The sequence below is a fragment of the Branchiostoma lanceolatum genome, chromosome 11 (genome assembly GCF_035083965.1).
Source record: "Branchiostoma lanceolatum isolate klBraLanc5 chromosome 11, klBraLanc5.hap2, whole genome shotgun sequence".
Classification (NCBI taxonomy): Eukaryota; Metazoa; Chordata; class Leptocardii; order Amphioxiformes; family Branchiostomatidae; genus Branchiostoma; species Branchiostoma lanceolatum.
Window position 1 is genome coordinate 4,738,530 of NC_089732.1, and position 21,472 is coordinate 4,760,001.

The 21,472-nt window shown below is 40.9% G+C and overlaps 2 protein-coding genes across 7 annotated transcripts in view; both read right to left on the minus strand.

Annotated features, from left to right (window-relative positions):
• LOC136444659 (sperm flagellar protein 2-like) overlaps window positions 1-10,481 on the minus strand; it is a 30,355-nt gene extending 19,874 nt beyond the window's left edge. For 4 of the 6 annotated variants that reach the window (XM_066442330.1, XM_066442334.1, XM_066442332.1 and 1 more), the window contains exons 1-15: window positions 10,322-10,481; window positions 9,461-9,563; window positions 8,723-8,845; window positions 7,625-7,754; window positions 6,946-7,163; window positions 6,661-6,754; window positions 6,194-6,343; window positions 5,329-5,460; window positions 4,781-4,899; window positions 4,097-4,166; window positions 2,678-2,865; window positions 2,218-2,290; window positions 1,850-1,876; window positions 1,127-1,222; window positions 542-655 (exon numbers count right to left, since the gene is read on the minus strand). In XM_066442330.1, coding sequence (XP_066298427.1) covers window positions 542-655; window positions 1,127-1,222; window positions 1,850-1,876; window positions 2,218-2,290; window positions 2,678-2,865; window positions 4,097-4,166; window positions 4,781-4,899; window positions 5,329-5,460; window positions 6,194-6,343; window positions 6,661-6,754; window positions 6,946-7,163; window positions 7,625-7,754; window positions 8,723-8,845; window positions 9,461-9,563; window positions 10,322-10,379 — 1,695 coding nt within the window. In that variant the 5' untranslated portion in view covers window positions 10,380-10,481. The remainder of the gene's footprint in view (window positions 1-541; window positions 656-1,126; window positions 1,223-1,849; window positions 1,877-2,217; window positions 2,291-2,677; window positions 2,866-4,096; window positions 4,167-4,780; window positions 4,900-5,328; window positions 5,461-6,193; window positions 6,344-6,660; window positions 6,755-6,945; window positions 7,164-7,624; window positions 7,755-8,722; window positions 8,846-9,460; window positions 9,564-10,321) is intronic. The other 2 variants (XM_066442335.1, XM_066442333.1) reach the window with 1 other exon arrangement.
• Window positions 10,482-10,989: 508 nt separating this feature from the next.
• LOC136444552 (uncharacterized) lies at window positions 10,990-20,400 on the minus strand. The gene is made up of 6 exons (XM_066442157.1): window positions 20,219-20,400; window positions 16,543-16,723; window positions 15,757-15,981; window positions 14,345-14,438; window positions 13,734-13,844; window positions 10,990-12,916 (listed from the first exon to the last, which is right to left on the minus strand). Exons 1-6 carry the CDS (start codon window positions 20,303-20,305, stop codon window positions 12,835-12,837), a joined length of 780 nt encoding a protein of 259 aa, XP_066298254.1. The 5' UTR covers window positions 20,306-20,400; the 3' UTR covers window positions 10,990-12,834.
• Window positions 20,401-21,472: the final 1,072 nt, after the last annotated feature.

The following is a 21,472-nucleotide window of genomic DNA, read 5'->3' on the forward strand; positions in this document are numbered from 1 at the left end:
AATGAACTGGCAGAACGAATCAATGCTAGAACATCTAACTAGAAAAAAGGTTGAGCATGTCAAAGTCACTAACTCCTAAGGATCGTATGCAAATGTTACTCAAATGTAAACCAAGTAGGGATATATAAAACAAGAGTTTTCTGTCAAGAGCATGGCAAGTAAGAATATAAAGGTCAAGAAAGAGAGATAGAGTTTCATCTTTTTCACAAAGAGTTGGTGTAAGAAGCATGATTCCTATCTTGGGAGGAGAGACTATGTTAAATATCCTCTGCACGATTTGCAGAAGTTCATTTTACATAAAACTGTCAGCCACTTTTCAAACATGATGACTTGAAGACTAAGGTCATACCTGATATGCCAGTTGGTATATTCTGGCCAACGGCTGTCTCAAACTTGCCCGTCCCAGGACAAAAATTTGCTTGTTGGGACGGACAAAAATTTCACCCCATTTGTCCAAAAAATCTGTACATCATGACAGGAAATTGGTGAAAATGTATTTTCGTAGGCTTAAAATGACAGATGTAACAATGAATATTCCCACCTTGGGAGGAGACACGATGTTGAAGATCCTCTGTATGATGTGTCCGACCACGTTATTGTTCTTCTCGTTGTTAATTTCAGAACCGTCAGGAGGCACCCATTCACCAATCATCTCCTACAGGAGCAAAAAAGACATTTTAGAGAACTGAATTTCTTCCAAAATGATCTATTTCTTTACTTCAATGAAGTTTAGACATCCAGGCAATAAGATATGCAAGGAAACAGTTACTCAAGCAACACTAGTGGATAGATTTGGGAAATGGTCAGAAATTTTAGGTAGCATCCAGTACCAATCCATCCACTTCCAGTCACTGACGAAAGGTACGTAGTGGGATGCTTCCTGAAATGTCTGTTTGAAAATTCTATCCAGTTGCTTGGATTTAATTCAGCGGTAGGGAGAAAATGGAGTGTTTTCAGTGTTTTTAGTTCACGGTTGAAACAAGAGGGTAGGCTGTCAGAAAACAAAACAAGTATTTTTGCACTGGCTTTAAGTTTGCAGTGAACAGGGTACCGCAAAAAACGTGAACATTAAACCACTGCAAAAATGTCAGCATTTACAGTATTATGGTCAAGATGATGACAGTACCTTGTACTCCTTGAAGTCTCCATCGTTCAGCAGTTTCTGCTTCTCCATTTCAATAATCTGCTCTGGGGTGGGCTCACTGCCTTCTGCTGTTGGGTCCTGAAAAGGACGGGGGAGATTAAGAAATTTCTTCATTATTTGTGTTTCTTTGGACCATCTCATACACTAGTGGGTTACATGATTATCTATGACCACCAACAATCTATCGACATAATTCCATCAGGGTACATAATTCCGCCACCCTGAAAAGATATATCCAAACAGATCTCCAACCCATCGTTCCCCCAGTATAATGCACTCCAGTACATGTGTAATAACAGTATGTATCTAAACTGTGCATACCTGGGGGGTGCTGCATTAGAGATCTCTCAAGCCAACTATTTTTCAAAGTGGCAGATTTTTGTAACTCGCCAGATAAATGTTAATGGAGTGAAACTTTTTACTGGTTAGGGTTTCAGCCCTTCAAAGAGGATGTTAAATGACAATGACAATGAAGTTGCATATTCATGCCCAACAAGAGCTACATGCATTACGATTAAATTCAATGGTGAAAATAGTCGGTCCCTGTCTCACGAGACATACATGTACACCACTTGCACTTAAACAACCTGCACTTATTGAAAACAATGATCACAGGTAAGAATAAATCATGCAACATGTATCATTTTGCCCTCTCCTATTATGATAACCTTGACCCAGCACCCAAGCTGACTTAGACAAGTTTACCCCTTCCAAGAGATCCTCTGCCGTGTACTGGAGTGAAAAGTGTTGATATGTCGATTCGGGAAAAAGAAGAATTGAAAACAGTTAAGGAACTTGCCCAAGTGTTTCCTAGCCAACGTTTATCTGTTCTACCTTATTCAGTTTTGGAGGCAAACTGAAATACAGATTCTGAAGTGTTGCATCATGTCATATGGTCACTGTGGAGATTTGAAAACAAGCAAATACCCAGTACATGGACCAGTGCAGGTCAGGTACAGGTAGACATCAGAAATACCTGCACAGCTCCAATTTTGCCTGCATATATGCAGATGGCATTTTGAACACTGCGGCTTTTATATGATTTCAACACAGAAGAAAACTGCTGTTCTTACCCTTTCCTCATACAGTGGATGCCCCTCTATGAACAGCTGGGTCCACTCTCGGAACAGCTTTGGTGGTACCAGCCTGGAGAAAACACAACATCAAGGTATAGGGTGAAAACTGGTACGCCATATGTCAAGTTGGATCGAAAATGGAGGTATACAAACATGTGATACTAACAAAAATGAGTGCCAATCATAGACAGCAGTCTTAAAACTTTAAGGCAAAATGTGTAGCTCTTAAATACAGTATTTCTTTTAATGTTTCCACCTTAACAGTGAAGCAAATTCTATCATTAGAGTTTATAAATTCTAATCATAAAATTTAATGACGTTTCCAAATCAAACTCATTTTTCTGTCAGCTCCCTAGTGGATACTACCTGAAACGTCTGGCCGTTTTCAAATTCCATCCAGTTGCTTGAGGAACTATTATGTGGCGTATTTCAAACATTTGGTGACAACCAAACTCACTTTTCTGTCAGCTCCCTGTACTCTCCGAACTTCGTGGCGTAGTCCACTATCTGTAGGGTGACCTCCATGCACATGTCGTAGTGTTTGCGGTACCGCTGTTCGGCACGCTCCGCCGCGATCCTGTCATGGAGCTCCTGCTCAGCCTTGGTCTGCTCGATGTACTCAAGCTTTGCAAGCTGGGCAAGTTCCTAAACCAGACAAATCAAGTCAATGTTCAAGTGTCAAAACAAATGCTTTCTGTATCTGTATCTGCATAGCTGGTTTAACCACACTTTGTCATAATACGCCATCTTTGCAGGCACGCAGCGTGGCAGCAGATGGTTGTATTACACTGAACGACCTGTCACACCAAACCTTTGCACTGTGATCTGGCTGCAAGCATTCATTAAAGCTATCTAACTTGGATGCCCCTACTGTACTTTGTGGCAAGGAGTCTCACTCTATGGAAGTTCTGGAGATAAAACACATTTTTGAACACCTCTATCCTGGGTTGACCATTTCGTTGACATAAAATGTAAAACAACACCTAGCACTTCCAAGTAGTGAAACTTTCAGCATCTTTCCAAACTGATGATATGACGATTTCAGGATTAAGGTTATACCTGTTATAACAGGTTAAAATATACAAGTCTGGTCAGAGGAATACGTTGGCCTGTTAAAGCAGTACAATCAACTTTTGACAGATACAGATTAAAACTGAACAACAGCATACCCTGTCCTTGGTGCTGAAAACAAATATAACTACCTGTCTTCGATAGCAAGCTTCACAGATCTGTGTCTTGTGCAATCTAAAATCTATTGACTAACTATCACACTTTTTCCAGTGCCCATTTTGATTTGTGAACAGTCATTAGCTGATTCAAAAAGTAAGTTATCGTCTGTTGTACATAGTACTCTGATCGTGTCGACTTTACTGTATACGTGATTGTAAGCTGCGGCGCAATTCAGTCTCTATACTGCAATGCCGTTTTTTCTCATGTGTTTTTTATCAATAAACCATTTACTACCACTACATCACATATGAAAATAAGTCCATTATTTTGTGAACAGTGCACATTATGACAATATTGTGGCATAGAAGAATAAACACACCCAGACAGTAACTGACAACATCTAAGATAAGGAAAAAAAGTAAACCCGGTGCTATATATTCATCACCAAAGTGAATGAATGTATATATGACAAGCAGCGAATGACATGTCTTGTTTGGGACCTTACCCGTTTCTGTTCAAGTAACCACTGATGGAGAGCAGTAAAGAGGAAAAGGCATCGTAAGTATCTAACTCTAGACTCCACAGTTAGTACATACACTGGTGAAAATCATTTTATGAGTATCAAGTTTTCATCTTTTCCAATGACAAATTTCCTAGAGCGTAATAAGATATCAAGATATCTATCTTTAATTTTGTAAAAATGTACCTTCTCCTTGTTGAGTGCGTCTTCAAAGTCTTTCACCCTTCTTGCATCATACTGCTTCTCAAGGAATATTCTGGAGAAGGTAGAGGAAAAAGAAACTTTTATTGAGAGAACACCAAAATCTATGACATATAAACTCTCATAGTAATTCCTATATCATACTAGTATGTTGTCTTTACCAACAGGGTTAGCCCTTCGTAGTTGGGCAGCGCTGGCTGACTGTATGTCTGTCATAGCCAAACCAATGAATAAGATAAACTTTAAGATATCTTCTAGTTCCAATAAAAGCAAACAATGCTCATGAATATCCAACTGCAGCCACTTTTAAGTAAGACAGCTGTTTGGATGCCTTTAAGCACACTGGAAGCCAGAGTTCATACCATCCACACTTAATTTATTTCATGAAGCTGAGGCAGCCGAATGAATAAAAAGACTCTTTTTTCACATCAGAGTGATTTATTCTACTGACATTTCGGTGACCATCTGTCACCTTCCTCAAGGCAATTCTGACTGGTTCACATTGCACTGCAGCACAGGTGTCACTGCTTATAGACACATTCCCAATGATCACTTGGTTCTGTACAACGAGTCTTTTTATTCAGTGACTTACCAACCTGATGGAACTATTCACTAAACTGATGCAGCCGTTTGAATGCTTTAGAACCCAGGAAGCCGATGTGTTCGTACCTGTTTTTGCGGATGATGTCCTTTTCGTGCCGTGCCTGCAGCAGCTGGACAGCGATCCGCCTCTCCTGCTGAGACTGTCGCATCAGTCGGTTCACAAGCATCTCCTCGCGATGAGCTTCCTACAAACACACAACACAAAACTTCACAGTAAGCTGAATCCTACAAACACGCAACACAAAACTTGTTAGGAGATATACAGAGTGAGCTTCCTACAAACACACAACAACACAACTGCCTAAAATTTCAAGCGACCAGAGAAAATTTATCCACAGAGCCACATCATTCTGGAAAATTCTTTCCAATGACACTTGTACTGCCACCATCACTGCCTGAGATTCAAAACGAAACTTTGTGAAAGCAGAGGAGACCTCTGACTGTATACTTGTACATGTATTATCAAGACAGAAGGATGCCTACTACTGTAGATGCTATCTTTGTACATGCACCTACTTACTACAACAGATGTATTCAAGAGATTACCGTAAAAACGCAAAGTTTAACATTAAGCCCTCCGCAAAAGTTTCACATTCACAGAATCAAATCTTTACCTCCTGTGCGTCGTGTGCCTTCAGCTGGTCCACCAGAACTTTCCTGCGCCGTTTCTCGCGCTCCTCTCGAGCTTTGGAGTCTTCCTCCAGACGCCGCTTGATCTTCCCGATGTAATCATCATTGGCACCAGGCTGATAGGGAGAGATTGAAATGTAACTTACCATTGAATACAAAGTCATGTTATTGACTCAATCAACTCTTTACATATAACACTGTACTTGCATAGGGAATTTACAGAAGACAGGTACAGATAGCTGAGACTTTTTTTTTATAATTCAATACTAAGGGCATCTTTAGAAATAACCTGAAATGTTTAAAAGTGTATGCTTCAGTATGTGAATACAACACTAAGTCTTGATCTTTCTGTAATCGTCATTGGCTGAAATGGAAAGATTTCAATGTAACCATTAAATACATGTCATGGACTTAATCATTCTCTTCACATATCATTAGAGTTGAGTACTGACTAACTAACAGGTACAGATAGCTCTGACTTTTTCATAATTCAGTACTAGGGTGTCTTTAGAAATAACCGGAAATGTCTTCTAGAACTGTATGCCTCCATACATGTATGTGAAAACCTGTTACGTACATGTTACAAAGTCAAAGGCCACCAACTTCCCTCTGTGTTTTAAAGGCTCTTCAGTTACATGTAACATTAACAGTACTGCCATCGAGGAGTTTAAGTCTATAGACATCTTGTACTCACCAATCTTTACAGACATGATATACCAAGGATGTTCAGTGTATAATAAGCTGTGAAATGATAGTTCGTTTACAAGGTATTCTCTTTAGTCACTACAGAATGGCAACAGTAAAACTCCACTCTGAGACTGTTATGGATGCTATATCATGTTGCAGTACCTGTATGAGGTCCACAGGGGGCGGTTTATACTCCAGGTCCTCTGTGGTGACGCTGTAGGCCAGGTCACTGCTGCCATCGTCCATTCCCGAGGTGGCGATCTGCTGAGACTTCAGTTTGTTCTCAAAGTCCTTGATTGAAATCCTGGTGTCCTGTTGGAAAAGATGTGGTTTGGGATTCGATAATGATGATGAATGATTTATTGCTTCATAATATAGCATTATGCCTTTTAGCAGCCACCAGGCTGAATTGTGATGCAACTGCATGACTTAACTTTAGTTAGTATTCAAGTTTATATTCAACAGGACATGAGGTGTATTCATAGTCAGTGAAAACATTAGTCAGTGTGCCTCTGTTTGGCCTACTGACTTAGAAAAAATCCAGTCAAAACTTTAAATTGTTCTACAACGTATAACCTAGAAAAGAATCAACACAATGCACCAATATTGGCAAAAAGAATTGGTCTTACCTCTGCTTCCTTGAACCTGCGTGCATCCTTCCTCTGCTTGATGGCCTTCAGAGTCTTACTGGGAGGAGGTTTGGGGATCTCCACTGTCGCAGCCCTATAAGAAGGAATGAAGGAAGGAACAAATGAATCAATGAATCAACAAAAAGTAACAAATGGACGGAAGAAGAAACAAATGAAAGAAAGATGGTTAGATGGATGGATGAATGGACAGATAAAGGAAAGAATGAGAAAATGAATAATTTGATGTCATGACGCCCTGCTAGCTACTAGCCTGCCTGTCAGTACCTGAGCTTGGCCAGGAGCTCCGTCTGTTTCTGCCGCGCCATCCTGGCTTTCTCCACAGCCTTCTGACTCTCCTCCGACTGCAGGCGGCGGTACCTCTCCTCCTCCTCCATCTTCTCACGGAACATCGTCTGCTCGTGCTTTGACCACTTGTCGTCGAACTTGGCCTGAAGTTTCCCCAGGTTCTGGTCCGTCTGACGCGGAGTCAGGATCTTCAGTCTCTGCACACACAAACAAGCAAGACAAGAGTTATCAACTGAAATAATCATAAATTATGGACCTACGGCAATTTGTTAATAACGCACCTGCAAAGCAAGTGGCATATGACTGTATCAGTCGCAAAATGAATGTAAACTGTTACTGTAACAGTGTATTTGTGTATCCTAATATACGTAGTCTTTTTTGAGTGCAAACTTTCTGCACTCACAGTGCTCTTTTGAGCCTGAATCACAGCAAAACAAGTCTGTGTAAAAGACCCTCCTGAATACAGAAATCTAAACAAGAATTTTTGAAGTAGCTAGTCATAGTGCAATGGACCAGATCTTGCTATTGCCAGAGTGTGTAGACATATACACCATGTAGTCACAAAACATATGTAGAAATGTTACCTAAACTAACTAGGTAAACCTAGTTAAGCTACTACTAGTAGGTAAACCCCATTTTTGTTAGTCTGATTACTAACCTCCTTGTATATTTCACTCTCTATTCCCTCCAGCTTGACGGGCGCGGCAGGCCTCATGGTCTCCATGGCAACCCCAGTCAGGTTGGCTTTCTGTTTCCTTCCGAGGCCGATGAAGAGCTGGTAAAGCAACCTGTGTAGAAAATGTCTGTGTGTGAGACCTATATTGGCAAACTACCAGAAACAGAATGAGATTTAACATTGACCAGCAAGTCTCACTACGTTTGCATGCGAGTTAAAGTCTCTGATTGGACAATCCAACATTCCCATTTTTTTTTGGGGTGCGTTTGGTATTCAGACTTCCTCTCTCTCTCTCTCTTGTGCTGTATGTGTGTGTGTGTGTGTGTGTGTGTGTGTGTGTGTGTGTGTGTGTGTGTGTGTGTGTGTGTGTGCATGCATGCAAGCACATGCTATTAACTTGAATGCTGTTTTATAGATCCTGGTGCTCTCTAAGGCAGCTATTTTCTGATGAGTCTGACTTATTTGAGTAATCCAATACCTGAAACAAGTGCTGAACTGAGATTGCTATGATCGTAATGGCAGCATTATATATGATAGCAAATGCAGTGACATAAAGTTGGACCTATCCTTGAGGGTCTGCTTGGGGGTCCTGACAATGCTTCATGCTGAATTCAGAAGAGCTCCCTATGTATTACGCAAAATTTGGTCGCCTCCCTACGAATTAGGTGAATAAGAAGGCTTTCCTAACAAATTACAGGAAATGGAAATAGGTTACCTACACCTTACGGAATAGAGCATGCAGGGTACTTAACATGAACTACTTAACGACAGTTCATTATGTTCTCTTCTGTTACGAGGTTCCACGTCACTCTTATACTTACGAAACTGTAACATACTCGATATAGATCATGCTTACATCCGTTGTACAGACAGATTCATTTAATGATAGATACCAACTTGTACTGTCTATTGTTATTTTCCTTTTATCCATTTTGTATTTATGCATGTCATTATATGTCTCTTTGTTGTATGTGTTTAGTAGAAGGCTTCAAATAAGCAATCGCTTCCTGCCTGATACTCAGTAAACATATAGTATTTTTACGAATAAGATAAAAAATAAATGCAGGCCCTAGTCCTTACCTTGTGGCGACCCCGTGCTGTTCTGTCATGATGGAGTGAGCGATGTTGGTGTCGAAGTCGACCTCCAACAAACGCAGTGTCGGCTCCAGCCGTGTGAAGTTGTTGAGTTTAGACTCAGCAGTCCTGTAGGGGAAAATAAATAAACAGCTAATCAATGTCCACACTCAATCATTATCCATGTTTTTGTCTGTTGTTTCAAGTTGTTTTAACCTCCTTGGTTGTTCTCCATCTCGCGAGGGTTAAGATGTACTTGCACATAGATGTTGTGCCTTGATGGCAAAACGCCAGGTGCCTCTGTCCCTTAGGATAACACTGTGTAGGTTGAGGAGGTAAATGTCTTCCAGTAATATGTAGCGAAGCATTATATATGCCTATTCTTGAATTCAGTGCAATTCATAGGCGGCCCTTCTGAATAAGCATATTAAGGCGTTAAAAATTTGCTTGGTCCCCCCCATGCAGGCTCCCTATGTTGAAAAATCTAGTAGTTGTACATGCAACTTTGTGTTAAGTTTTCTGCAATTACATGTGAAATACACTTTGAAGAAAAGGTCTCCCAGTTATATGATGCACACACAAAATGAGAAAATACCATTAGTAATATATTTCAAAACATATACTGGATGATCTTCATCCCGGATCAACAAAACCTATAATAAAAACAATACCTCAATCTGTTTAGCAACTATGTTCACTAATTCCTTTTAGTAAATTCGTTTTCAATCTATTTGATTCACAAACCTGTTCTGTGAGAACTTGTCAAAGTCATTCTGCAGCTGGTATCTGGCCAGCAGCTCTCCGATGAGGAAGCCATTGGAGAAATCCTTTGAAAAGGTCTTGTTGTCTGCATTGAGAAAGGTGGCATACAAGACGTTGTCATAAAAGAATATAACTTTAAGCTCAGTGTAGACAAAACCTCCAAATCCACAAGAAAAATTTCTCTTTGAAATTGCATAAAAAAAGGGCTCGGTACGATAAAGGAGGTATCATGAATAATAATTTGCAGAAGACAGTAAGTACATTGTATTTCGAGCCCTGTTAGCCTGAATTCGATCAAGCCTCCTGTGACCGCTCGCCGCCCTGTAACCGCCTCGGGGAGGGGACAGAAATCCCCGGACAGCTGGAGGTTGTGTTATACAGACTAGAGCCCTGTGTGTCACTGTAAATTTTGTGTTCTAATCAAAAGCAGATGCGAGGTCCCTAGGGAACCACCATTACCAACTACGCGTCCCCCTTTCGACCACGTTTTCCCCTGACATTCTGTTCTATGTCTTTATCAAAATGAGCTATTGAAAATTGGAGACATTTCTTGATAAACAAAACTGGAGAATTTTGTGAAGTGACCGCGCTTTTGGCACTGCTTCAATTTTTTCAAGAAATGAACCCATTTTAGGTCATACTAGCATCACAGTGAGGCTTACTCAGCCTTCAGATTGTTAGCAAGATTCTATATTGTCTTTTGTTTAATTGTAAGACTTCTGGACTGAAATCGTGACGTGCTACCGCCGAACGTTGCCTTCGCGACCACCGCCCCCCTCCCCACGAAACGATCACATCGTTGCGTTCACTCAGACACGATCTTACGCCCTTTTACAAACTTACCGACGGGCTTGGACAGCTTCACCTCGTCGTTCAACCATCTACACAATATCTCCGTCATCTTGGATCCTCCAGAGTTTTCGATTCAGACTCAAAATGCTGTCAAACTCTATCCAAAACCAGGAGCCGTCGCCATCATCGGCGATATAAACAATAAAACCAAGATGGCGTTGTTGCTAGGGAACAGCGGTGATAAGAACCTTGCTGTGATTGGTCAGTTTTGACGTCGATTTTGTTACAGTTAATTTGATTGGCGAAAAGTTCCGCGGGGAAACTCGAAATCGCACAAGTGTCTGTTTAGGCACCTTCTTGTAAGAATGTAAGATTTTATATGAAGAATATGGAGAGGGAAAAGAATATTTGATATTAAGATACTTCAAGATAAAGGGCTGCATATGCTAACTTGTGCCAAACACAGCTATTGAACAAAATAAGTGACATCAAACTTTATACAATATAGCCCTTGGTTTGGCTAGTTAGGCAGCCCTGGCTGTGTGTGCTGAACAGCCAAACCAATAGATAAATAACTGAATAAACTTTATTTCAAGTTTTTACGACCACATCTAGATTTTTTGCACTGTAAGTGCTCAAAACTTACCTAAAATCTATCTTCCCATACAGAGTGTCCAAAAATGAAATCATGATAACAAGTTCTAACACTTTGGAAGCAATGTCTTTTTCAAGATTTATTTCAAAAACCACAGGTATAATACATGACATACACATGCAACATTACTATGGATATACATATACATGTATGTCTAAAACAATGTCTATAGCATAACAGTACCCACTCATGAAATATCTACCACCTTGATAAAATGATAACAATTATTAAAACATACTCTTCATAGTGTTAGGTTCTATACACAAACATAATATTCCTGAAGCTAAACTCCTGAATGCTCTCTGCAGAAATAGCTAGTCATACAAAAAGATTTTACAGTGACACAAAATATTGTCAGGTATGTTCTACTGTACAATTGTGCATATTGCATATAATAGTGACCATACTATGGTCCTTCTGGGAATAGGTTTGCATAATTTGACAGAACTTACTTCAATACTTGACATGACAATGATAATAAAGGATGTAAAAAAGTGAATGAGAATATATACATTCAAACATGTGACTTAGCCTGATAATCATATATCTACTACCCTATCAAAATATACATTATCTCATAGATACAACATTTCCTTTTTATTCTGTCTCAGAAAAGGTCATAGAAAATATACAAAACATCTCCACGGTCACTTTTTAATAGTTTGATAAAAGTCTGATAAAACCTCTTATCTATACAGTATTTGACAGAAGTAAACTATAGTGTCAGCAAGGTATTCTCCAGCCCTATGTTTTCATCTTGTCATCTTACCAAATGTTTACACTAAAACATACCAGAGCAAAGGAAATAAAATGTTGTGGCATTAGAAAGGGAGAGGAGTAGCAGATTTCTGTTCTTGCCATTTGAAAAAGTGGATGCCATATTGCATGCCATCAAGTACCAGATTTATCAACCAAGAATTGAGGTGTTCAAAAATCTGTTTTTCCCTAGAACTATTGTAGAGTGAAACTCATTGCCACCAAGTACTGCAGGGGCATCCTCATAGTGCCTACAGTTAGATGCACAAAGGTTAGGTGTGACAGGTTGTTCAGTGTAATATAACTAGCTGCCGCCACGCCGCATGCCAGCGAAGTTGACGTGCAACACTGAAGGGCAGTTATACCAGCTATATAGATACAGCTACAAAACAGTATAGTACACCTTAAAAGTGTTAGCAGGCTCCGTTAACACCACGTTTCATGGCATACAGGATTAGGGGTTAAGATACGGCTTTTTGACCTCGTCTCGTGCCTATATGATATGCTCAGATATAGCATTGACTGCTCAGAAATATGGCATTGACCGCCTCAAATGGCAATGACTCTTTCCTAGACAGAAGCGTGCGGAGGAGCAAAGATGATCAATATCGTATCATATCAGACAGACTATCAGAGCCACTCTGTCACCTGTATGTCTGCTCAACTCATCAGACGTTGTCTTGAAACTCCTCCAACTCAAGTGGCCATTCACTTACATCAACATGTTAAGAGGACAGAAGCCAAACTGAAACCGGCTAGTTGCAACAAACAAAGTGGGAAATGATTTATTGACTTTTTTCACAGTATGCCGCTGTCTTCTGTTTATGTTCCTCTCAATTTATCAAACTTGACAAAATCTTGAAGTAAATACTGTAAATGCAGAAATGTTTGCAGGGATTTAATTTTACAATAAAGAGAAAATGGTGTGTTCACGGTGGTTTTAAGCTCGCGTTTGAAACAACAGTAGCGCTACAGTCACATAATGGAAACACTTTTCACGGTGATTTTAAGTTCGCAGTGAAAACCAGGAACATAAAACCACCGCGAACATTTCTGCATTTACAGTATCTCCCATCTGGCAATAATCATAAAGGAGACAGTGTGTCTTGGGAGGAGATGGCACTACCACACAGCCTGAAGAATTGCTGACTCCTTAAATGGCACGTAGTTCCACTGTGAGCTTTCTCGGCTTGTTTTCGTTCTGCTCTCTCAACTCCCGGAGGACGTCATCGTTTCTGTAGCAACAACAGTTACAATGTAGTCAGTTATCCACTTGTAAAAATACCTGTGCGTTTCTGCAAACAAGGGGTTTTGGCTCTCCAACCATCTTTATCTCTGAATCCAAACGTTAGTTTGAACCTTTATGAGAAGCAGATTGGTCTGCATGGCGCTTTTGTAAGGCCCACTTTCCACTAGACCACGATTGCCGAGTGACCGTTAAGCGACCAAAATTGGATTTGTGTGACCCTTGATTTTATAATTGGAAGATGATGCACAAGAAGCATGATTTAAACAACAACAAAAACGGCGCAAAATGTAAAAAAATTGTTCTTTGTCTATGAAATCTTATGAACAATCTGTCAAATATTTGGTTGCTCAGCAGTTGCTCAGTGGACCCAGCCTGTAGTGGAAAGAGTGTGTAAAGAAACCAAACCGATTGAAATTTCATTTACATGTAGTTTGATTTACGGTATGTTCAATTTAACATACCAATTGTTCAATTTCACATCTATCTATTGATCTTTATCAATAATTTAATCTATTGTCACTGCATTTTGCTATTAACTTTGCACCAATTCATTATGATATTTATATTGTCATCGTTTAATGTCAATAAACCATCCGTTCTTTGTTTTGATTTTGTTTGAACCTTTGCTTATTTTCGAGAAGCTCAAATCGGCCTGCAGATTGCTTTTTACTGAGGTCATGAGGGAAGAAGTAAGGGGTCAGACAAAATATATTACATACTATACAATTTACATGACTTAAGCCCTAATAAATCTACAAACATAACATATCCTTTTTCTTTAAATTTTGATGTCTGAAACTTACTGCAGTTTGGTGTCGTTGTGGCTGATGTGGATGTTGGGGACCGGCTTAAGCAGTCTTATCGCCATTCTCTTCTTCAGCCCCTCCACTGTGTCATCTGCTGGGAGTCTCATCCTGACAAGGTGGAAAGAATGTTACTGTAATTCACTTCATCTTCACAGAAGCAAAAGTTCACGGTGTAAGGAAAATGGGCATTTTCATTGAACTTTAACTTAAAGGCATCCAGAGCATCTTATGAGGCCAGAAACTTGAGTAAAAAAATTCCAATTTCTAGTCATTCCTACACAGAGTAAGTTTCAATTACACTATACCATTACATATCGACATTAAAGGAGAAAAGATACGATGTCGTTGTGTGGTGAGAACTGATAGAAAATCCAAGCCCTAATAGACTTATCCTGACCGTCCATCACAATTAGCGGTTCGACCAATGAGAGAGTGACTGCATGTACGTCAAATATTTGCATTTTTATGTTTTAATTTTGCATTTCTACGTTTTGACGGAGGTGAGCGAGCTATGGTATCGGTCTATTTACACTAAGCGCGTGAAACTAAAAGATCATGTGAAGAAATATTGAACAGGGAAGTGCTGAACTGTTAGAAGTGGCACATACCTCATAAAGTCCTGGTTCTCTGAGGAAGCGTCGTCCAAACTGTCTATGTCATAGTCATCATCGTCATCGTTCTCCGTCAAATTGTCAGCATCATCTGGAAATAATAACAGAAACATAACAGTAAACTGATTCCACCATGATCATGGTTTGTTTGTTTTTTAAGCATATTGAAGTTTTATGGGAGGGGGAGGATGATGCAATAGTTTGTAAGAAAAAATTTTTTAACTTGAAATGTAAATCAATGTGAAGTTGTGAATGGTAATTGGCAGGTTGCTGAATCAATGAGTGTCAAGGACTTAACGTAATTCGTAATGCACTCATAACCCCCATTCAGACCCCCATCTCAGGATAGTGACTTTGTTTTCAACTTAACAAAATTCGGCCTTTATAACATGTTTAAAGAGTCCATCTTACAGACATCTTTCTGCAATATGCCGTAGAATTAAACAGCTTTGAATACACATTAGTCTATTCAAAATATACATGACATGTAAATGTATATACAGTCAGCATGGCCAGATCTAGAATGTGCTGAATACTATAAACTTATGTCTTAATGCTGAGCAGATTTGCATGATATCTGTTTTTCCTTAACCCTTTGTTTATTGCTACAGGGAAGACAAAGGTTTACTGTAAGATAGAGGTTTGCCAGTTTAGGTCAAAGAATTTTTCATGGGTAATTCAACTGTCTATTTCCTTTGGAGACATTCCTTTTTAGTTTTCTCTACCTCTACATTTTCCCTCTGCCTGTCAGCTTTTTCAGATGGAACAGAGCTCCATGTAAAAGCACCAAAAGGTTTGATGTGATGAAATTAAGTGGGCACCAGAGGCATGCTCCCTCGGAAAATTCTTAACCCTCTTGAATGCTTTCTCTCGCATTTTGTGGGACAAATCTCACTTAAGTTTTATCTTAATTTTGTCAGCGGTTTGTTGCACCACTGACAACCATGTAAGCAATTTTTGTTACACACAGTTAAGGTCACAAGGTGGTCACATGGTTACGGTTGTTGACTCAGAATCTAAAGGTTCTGCGTTCGAATCCCTACCAGGCCCCAATGTTGTGCCCTTATGAGAAAGGCGCTTTTCCTCACTCGGCTCAGGTGTTAATGAGTACATAGCTTCAAGTTAGGGACATCGTCTAGGATGTGACGAAAAGTCGAAGGTCCCGTGTTTGAGGAGAGCCACACCTCGAGTGCGATAAAGAACCCACCACACCTAATGAAAAGAGTAGGGATCCTTCCCGGTGTGAGTGGATTAAAACTTACAGCCCACAGTACAGCTAGTGCACTTACTGTGCAAAACTGGTAAGTTACACCTAAAGGCAGTTTACAAGTTATGCAAAACAAACAAAGTATCGGTAGGTAAAGACAGCCCTGCTACTACGTGACACAAAAAACATCTTAATCACTCACCCTGGTCGACAAACGTCAGCTCAAAGTAGGCATGACTGGGGTTCCTGTACTCCTGCGGCCACTGGTATCCCTTGCCCTGCGGTTTCTGGCCTTGGCGCTGCAGCCCTGGGTCCTTCGCGTTCTTCCCGATGCCATAGACATAGAACAGTTTCTTCCCACGCGCCCTCGGAGGTCCCCGGCAAATGTGCTGCAACTTGAAGGCATCCTTGGGGTCCAGAATAGCATCTAAAATAAGAAACAGGTATCAGAACCTTAGTGGTTGAAGAAAAAACAGCTCACAAACTTATAATTCTTAGCCTGAGTACCATCAAGGAGGTTAAAGAATAGAAATATATATTTTAACCTCCTTGGTACCATCCTCCATAGTTACATGTACGTCTTCCCTGTGGTGTGCAAGCAATGAGGGTGAGTGGTAACTAAGGAGGATGGTACCTAGGCTATAAATAAGGTTGTCAGACTAACATTAACATATCCTTCAGCAAATAAAAGCACCTTAAATAGAGATGAAGATGTAATGTCTCCAAGTAGAATGACTTGAGAATAACTTTACTTCTTTGTGTTATACAGAAACAAACAAACATTCACACATGCAAACACACACACACAACACATACACATACACGCACACACACACACATACACATACACGCACACACACACACACACACGAATACAAACACACACCATACACACATACGGACAGACACACTCCTTTGAGTGAGGTAACAAGACAGAGACATACATCTGCTCTCAAAGTACTAATAAACACATGAATCTGAAGCTGACCTTCACTGTAGTCCTTAAACTGTGGGTGATAGAAGTAGCCCTCCTTTAGCCGCTTGACCGGTTTGCTGGCTGAGCTGCCAGAGGGAAGACCGCTGTCTGCACTTGTGCCGTTGTGCGGTCGTCGATATCGCACGCTTCCGTGTCCAAGATCCACCAGTTTGGGGTTGTCAATCAAAATCGTCTGATGGAAAAAACAGCAAACGGTTACGAATCAGCTTACACTATGCAAAATAGACAGAGTGGGCTAGCCTACCGGTAAATGCCAGCCTTGTTAGCATTTTCCACACCTGCTAAATACTATGTCTGGCTTTCAAGCTTTGTAAATCAGCTAACAGACCCAGAATCAAGCAGTCATGGGTTCGTTTCCCGCCAAGACGTTGTGTTCTTGGGATGAATTAATCGAACACACAGGCACTTAACGTGACTTTTTTTACTCCACCCAGGTGTAAAAATAGGTACCTGACTTCATTTAGGGGGGTAAAAAAGGCAGTGGAAGGACAGGAATGGACTTCGCCTTCCAATACCGTGCTTAAGGGGGCACCCCCTAGTTTATTTTGGGTCTCAATTCGAGTTTGCACACCCCCAAGTCTAGCGACCGTCTCTTCCAGGAAATACTTCTGAGCCAAAACAACTGTGAATGGCAATGAAGGATATCCCTCTAGCTACAAGAAAACCCGAGTTTCGGTTTCTTCAACCTTTGTAATTTTAGTAAATATAAGAGGGAAAAAGTATTTTTCTGTCAAAAATGAGGCGCAAAATTTGGCATTTTCCTGTGGAACTAAACACATCACAAAATTTTTTGACACGAAAATGACTGTTAGTGTCAGAAAGAGAAAACTCAAAGGTATAATCAAGCCCATTATAAAAAAATTCCTACCACTGTGATTTTCACAATAACCCGACGCGCGAGGTAATGCAACACGGCCTAAAGAACGCAACAAAGGTCAATCTGGGTCAAAGGGGCAGTTTACCTTCAACGCGTATGGATATCCGGAAGTAAGACTCGGATCGAAACGCAATTTCCACCCAAAACACACCGATTCATGCGCTTTTCAGCCATGTTAGTATTTAATGTCAGTTCGAAGCACATTTTGAGAAATGTGATCTCAAACCCAGACCCTCGAAACCCTTTTATCCCTTTTTTGTCGCGGACTACCATGGACCACTGTCGCGGAAGAACTGGTGCGTGCACCGTTAAGACACTGTGGTCACTTATATGCAATCTACTGTAACCCTATGGTATCAAAAAGTGAGGCATAGCAACACCGCCCACAGTACGAATGAAAAGTGAAATCTTTGGCAAACAGGCGGATCACTTTCAATGCAGTAAGTAAGTAAGTAAGACCCGGGCCCAAAATCAATCGTCAATAAAAATGCATCAATTCTTACGCTTTTCAGCCATGTTAGTACTATATCTAGCCATCTAGGGTCATTTCGCAGCAGATCATGAGAAATCTGAACTCAAACCTGGACTCTCAAAACCCTTTTGTTGCTTTTTTGCCACGCACTACCACGGACCTGTTGTGGAAGAATTAGTCCGTTATGACCTAAATGAAAAGTGACTGCAAGTCGACTTGAGCTTCTTGTAAATAACAAAGACTCATACAGACTACAATTTACACAGTTGCCTTTGTTTAACTTATGGGATCGGCCACAATCATTAATCTTGCCAATGTCATCACTTTCAACTGATAACAAAAATATTTTTTCTGAAAAACTTTAACTTTGAAGTCCACGTTTTAGCGTCATGTACGTGATACATCATCACACAGTGAGCCAGGTTGGCAGCTTATACTTTGTCTAACCAGTATGGGATCCATATACTAAGAAAGACAAAGATAAATTGGAGAGGGTACAGAACCAAGCAGCCAGATTCTGCACGAACAACTACGTCAGGGGTGCTAGTGTCACCAAAATGAAAACAGATCTGCAGTGGATGTCACTCGAGGAGAGAAGGAAAATGTCCAGACTATGTAATCTCCAAGCAGATCCACGCCGGGCGCGAAAATCGTAGTAATATGCTAGCCAGAGAAGGTCCAGTCAGCCAGAGAGGGTTCATCAGCTGATGAACCCTCTCTGGCTGACTGGACCTTCTCTGGCTAGCATACTACGATTTTCGCGCCCGGCGTGGATCTGCTTGGAGATTACAGACTATGCATGATGTACAAAATGACTAATAAATTGGTGGACGTACCAACTAATAAGTATCTAATACCAGCTCAGAAAAGGACAAGAAATAGCCATGCCTTTAAGTATCAGACTTTTCAACCTAGGATTGATGTGTTTAAAAATTCCTATTTTCCTAGAACGATCGTAGAGTGGAACTCGTTACAACCAAGTACAGTGGAAGCATCCTCATTAGATAGCTTTAAACAATGCATGCAGTTAGATATGCGAAGGTTAGACGTGACAGGTCGTTCGGTGTAATATAACCAGCTGCTGCCGCGCCGCGTGCCTGCGAAGCTGGTGTGTTACGCCGAATGGCGGTTATACCGGCTATATAGATACAGATACAGATACAGATAACCAAAGAGGTTATATAGACAGACATTTGTGTTTTCCAAGAAGTCCCCATAATGTAGCTGATGTTTAGATGAAGAAAGAAGAAACACTTGACAGTTTATAAATCTCTTTCAGCTTTGAAAGACTGATGTAAGCAGACCACACACCAAGGAGACTGATTTTGCAACAGAAACATATATATGACTGGCATTTTCTTCGTCTTTTTTTTCATCTTTCTTTTTGTACTGCACAGCTCTCCTGTACTGTAGTAACTCACACTGCAGAGGTTGCTGAACTTCACTGAATCTGTACCTTGTGTCATGTCATCTTTTCAGGCACGCTTTTGTGCCCAAGCCACATATACAAAGCTACATGTTGTGTAAAGTTACACCAAGGAGGTTTAAATCAAACCTCCTTGGTTACATGTGTCTTGTTTTTATACCCTCATCATTTAGATTGACCAAGGAGGTTAAAACCTCCTTGGAGTCTCTGACCCAGAGAGTTTGGCAAGTCTGAATACGAATGATCGGTCTGTTACAGGCATATGGAAGCCTTTCTAGAGCTTTCTAGATGAGGCATCCGGGCAAATGTGTATAATTAAGGAGGCTTAAAAGTAAAGATCTCCTTGGTATAATACAGTCAATTTACCTGACGTGTACATGTCATTGGTGACCACTTCTACATAAGGACCACCTGATCATTGTGACCACTTTTTGGTGGTCCCTTAGACAATTTTTACCATTGGCATCTGTCTGTATAGTATATATATAGTGGCCACTAGCAGTGGCGACTGTTGGAGGGCTTGTTTTACTTGCAGTCTTATACATTAGCCCGCTGTATAAGACTGCAAGTAAAACAAGCCCTCCAACAGTCGCCGCGGCTAAGTGGCCACCTGTCCACATAGACCAGATTTTATCTGTCCTTGGTCCCCTGAGTGGCCTTTTTGGGCAAGTTAGGCTGCATGTAAATGTAATATCATATACTTGACGACTGAAAGGTGCATTGTATGATGAACTATGCAAAATGCATGCAAAATGTTCAACGAACAATCTGATGAAGCATACATCTTGCAACTCACGTCGTCATGGAAACGTGACGCTAAAAATTTCCCCACCCCGGAAACGAAGCCCCCCTCCCCCAAACTCTGACTTTTATAACTTTGCCTCGCACAAACCTGGTTAGTTTTCTTCCCCTGTTGTTCTGCGTACTCCACACGCGGACTGAGGGGCATCCCCTCTGCGGTACTCGCACCCGTACCCATCTTCGGGTATGTACAGATCTTTAATGACAGGAAAAATACACCAAAACTTTCTCTAGCTACGACATTTTTCTACGGAAATAGCTAGTCACGTGATTATGAGATCTAATCATGCCTGAGTCTTAGTCTCGCGAGGATACACGAGACTTCGCGAGACTGACACCTGTTGAGTACTGAGTATTAGTACTGTAAACGCCTTGAAAGTTCGCGGGGATTTAATTTTGCGGTAGGGAGAAAAAGGAGTGTTCGCGATGGTTTTAAGTTCGTGGTTGAAACAATGGGGCAGTCGGGCAGAAGACAGAACAAACATTTTCGCGGTGGCTTTAAGTTCGCGGTAAAGAGTTCACCGCTAAAACCACCGCGAACACTAACGTTAGCGTTAAACCACTGCGAAAACTTCGACATTTACAGTATTTGTCTATAATTTGAGTTGATAAAACAAAACCATATAAGTCCGTCAAAATATCATCCTCAATAAACATTAAGTAACACGAACGTGTCGATGCAAGCGAAAAATTGTCCCAATTTGGAACACGTATCCAAGCAGCGGAGGCTACATGACGTTAATGGGACAGCGTTGAACGTCATTTCTAATCGAACCAATTGGCAAACTATACTTGTTGCGTCTCGAAAAGGGATATTTAAAGGGTGAGCGTTCGGCCAAGCTTGCAGTTCTCTCCTCTCCTTCTCTCTGGTTCTGACTATCTTTCGTCGAGCGTGAGAGGCAGAAATATGACAGCTGCGGTGCTCTTTGCAATCTTGGTGCTTCATTCCCCCAACTTCAGTGTCGGTGTTGTGGGTTTCGTCATACCACAACAGTTTTTCAAGAATGTCGCGAATGAAGAGTCGCCTACGGCCCCAACTACGGACGAAGAGGACAACTTAGAGTCACCTCTCAATCGCATCTGCGCTTCGCTACCGTCTGCTAAGAACGGGCGGGAAAACAGAGAGGAGAAACAGGGCATCAACACGTTCATGTTGTCTTTCTTCTGCCAGCAGAAAAGTGGATCTGACGTGCAGGTGTTGGCGGTTCCGTGCAACGGTTCGAAGAGTCAGGTAAGTGCAGTTTTTATTGCTTGCGTAATGTGTGTGTACAGGTAAGTGTAGTTTTTATTCCTTGCGTAATGTGTTTGCGCAGGTAAGTGTAGTTGTGTATTTTTGGTGTGCTTG

Bases quoted from the DNA above. Each gene is read 5' to 3' on its own strand.
- LOC136444552 (XM_066442157.1), bottom strand. From the start codon at position 20,305: ATGGGTACGGGTGCGAGTACCGCAGAGGGGATGCCCCTCAGTCCGCGT. The intron at 14,439-15,756 runs GTGAGTGATTAA...TATTATTTCCAG, and splicing joins GCTGACGTTTGTCGACCAGG to ATGATGCTGACAATTTGACG. The intron at 12,917-13,733 runs GTAAGTTTCAGA...TTGTTGCTACAG, and splicing joins CACAACGACACCAAACTGCA to AAACGATGACGTCCTCCGGG.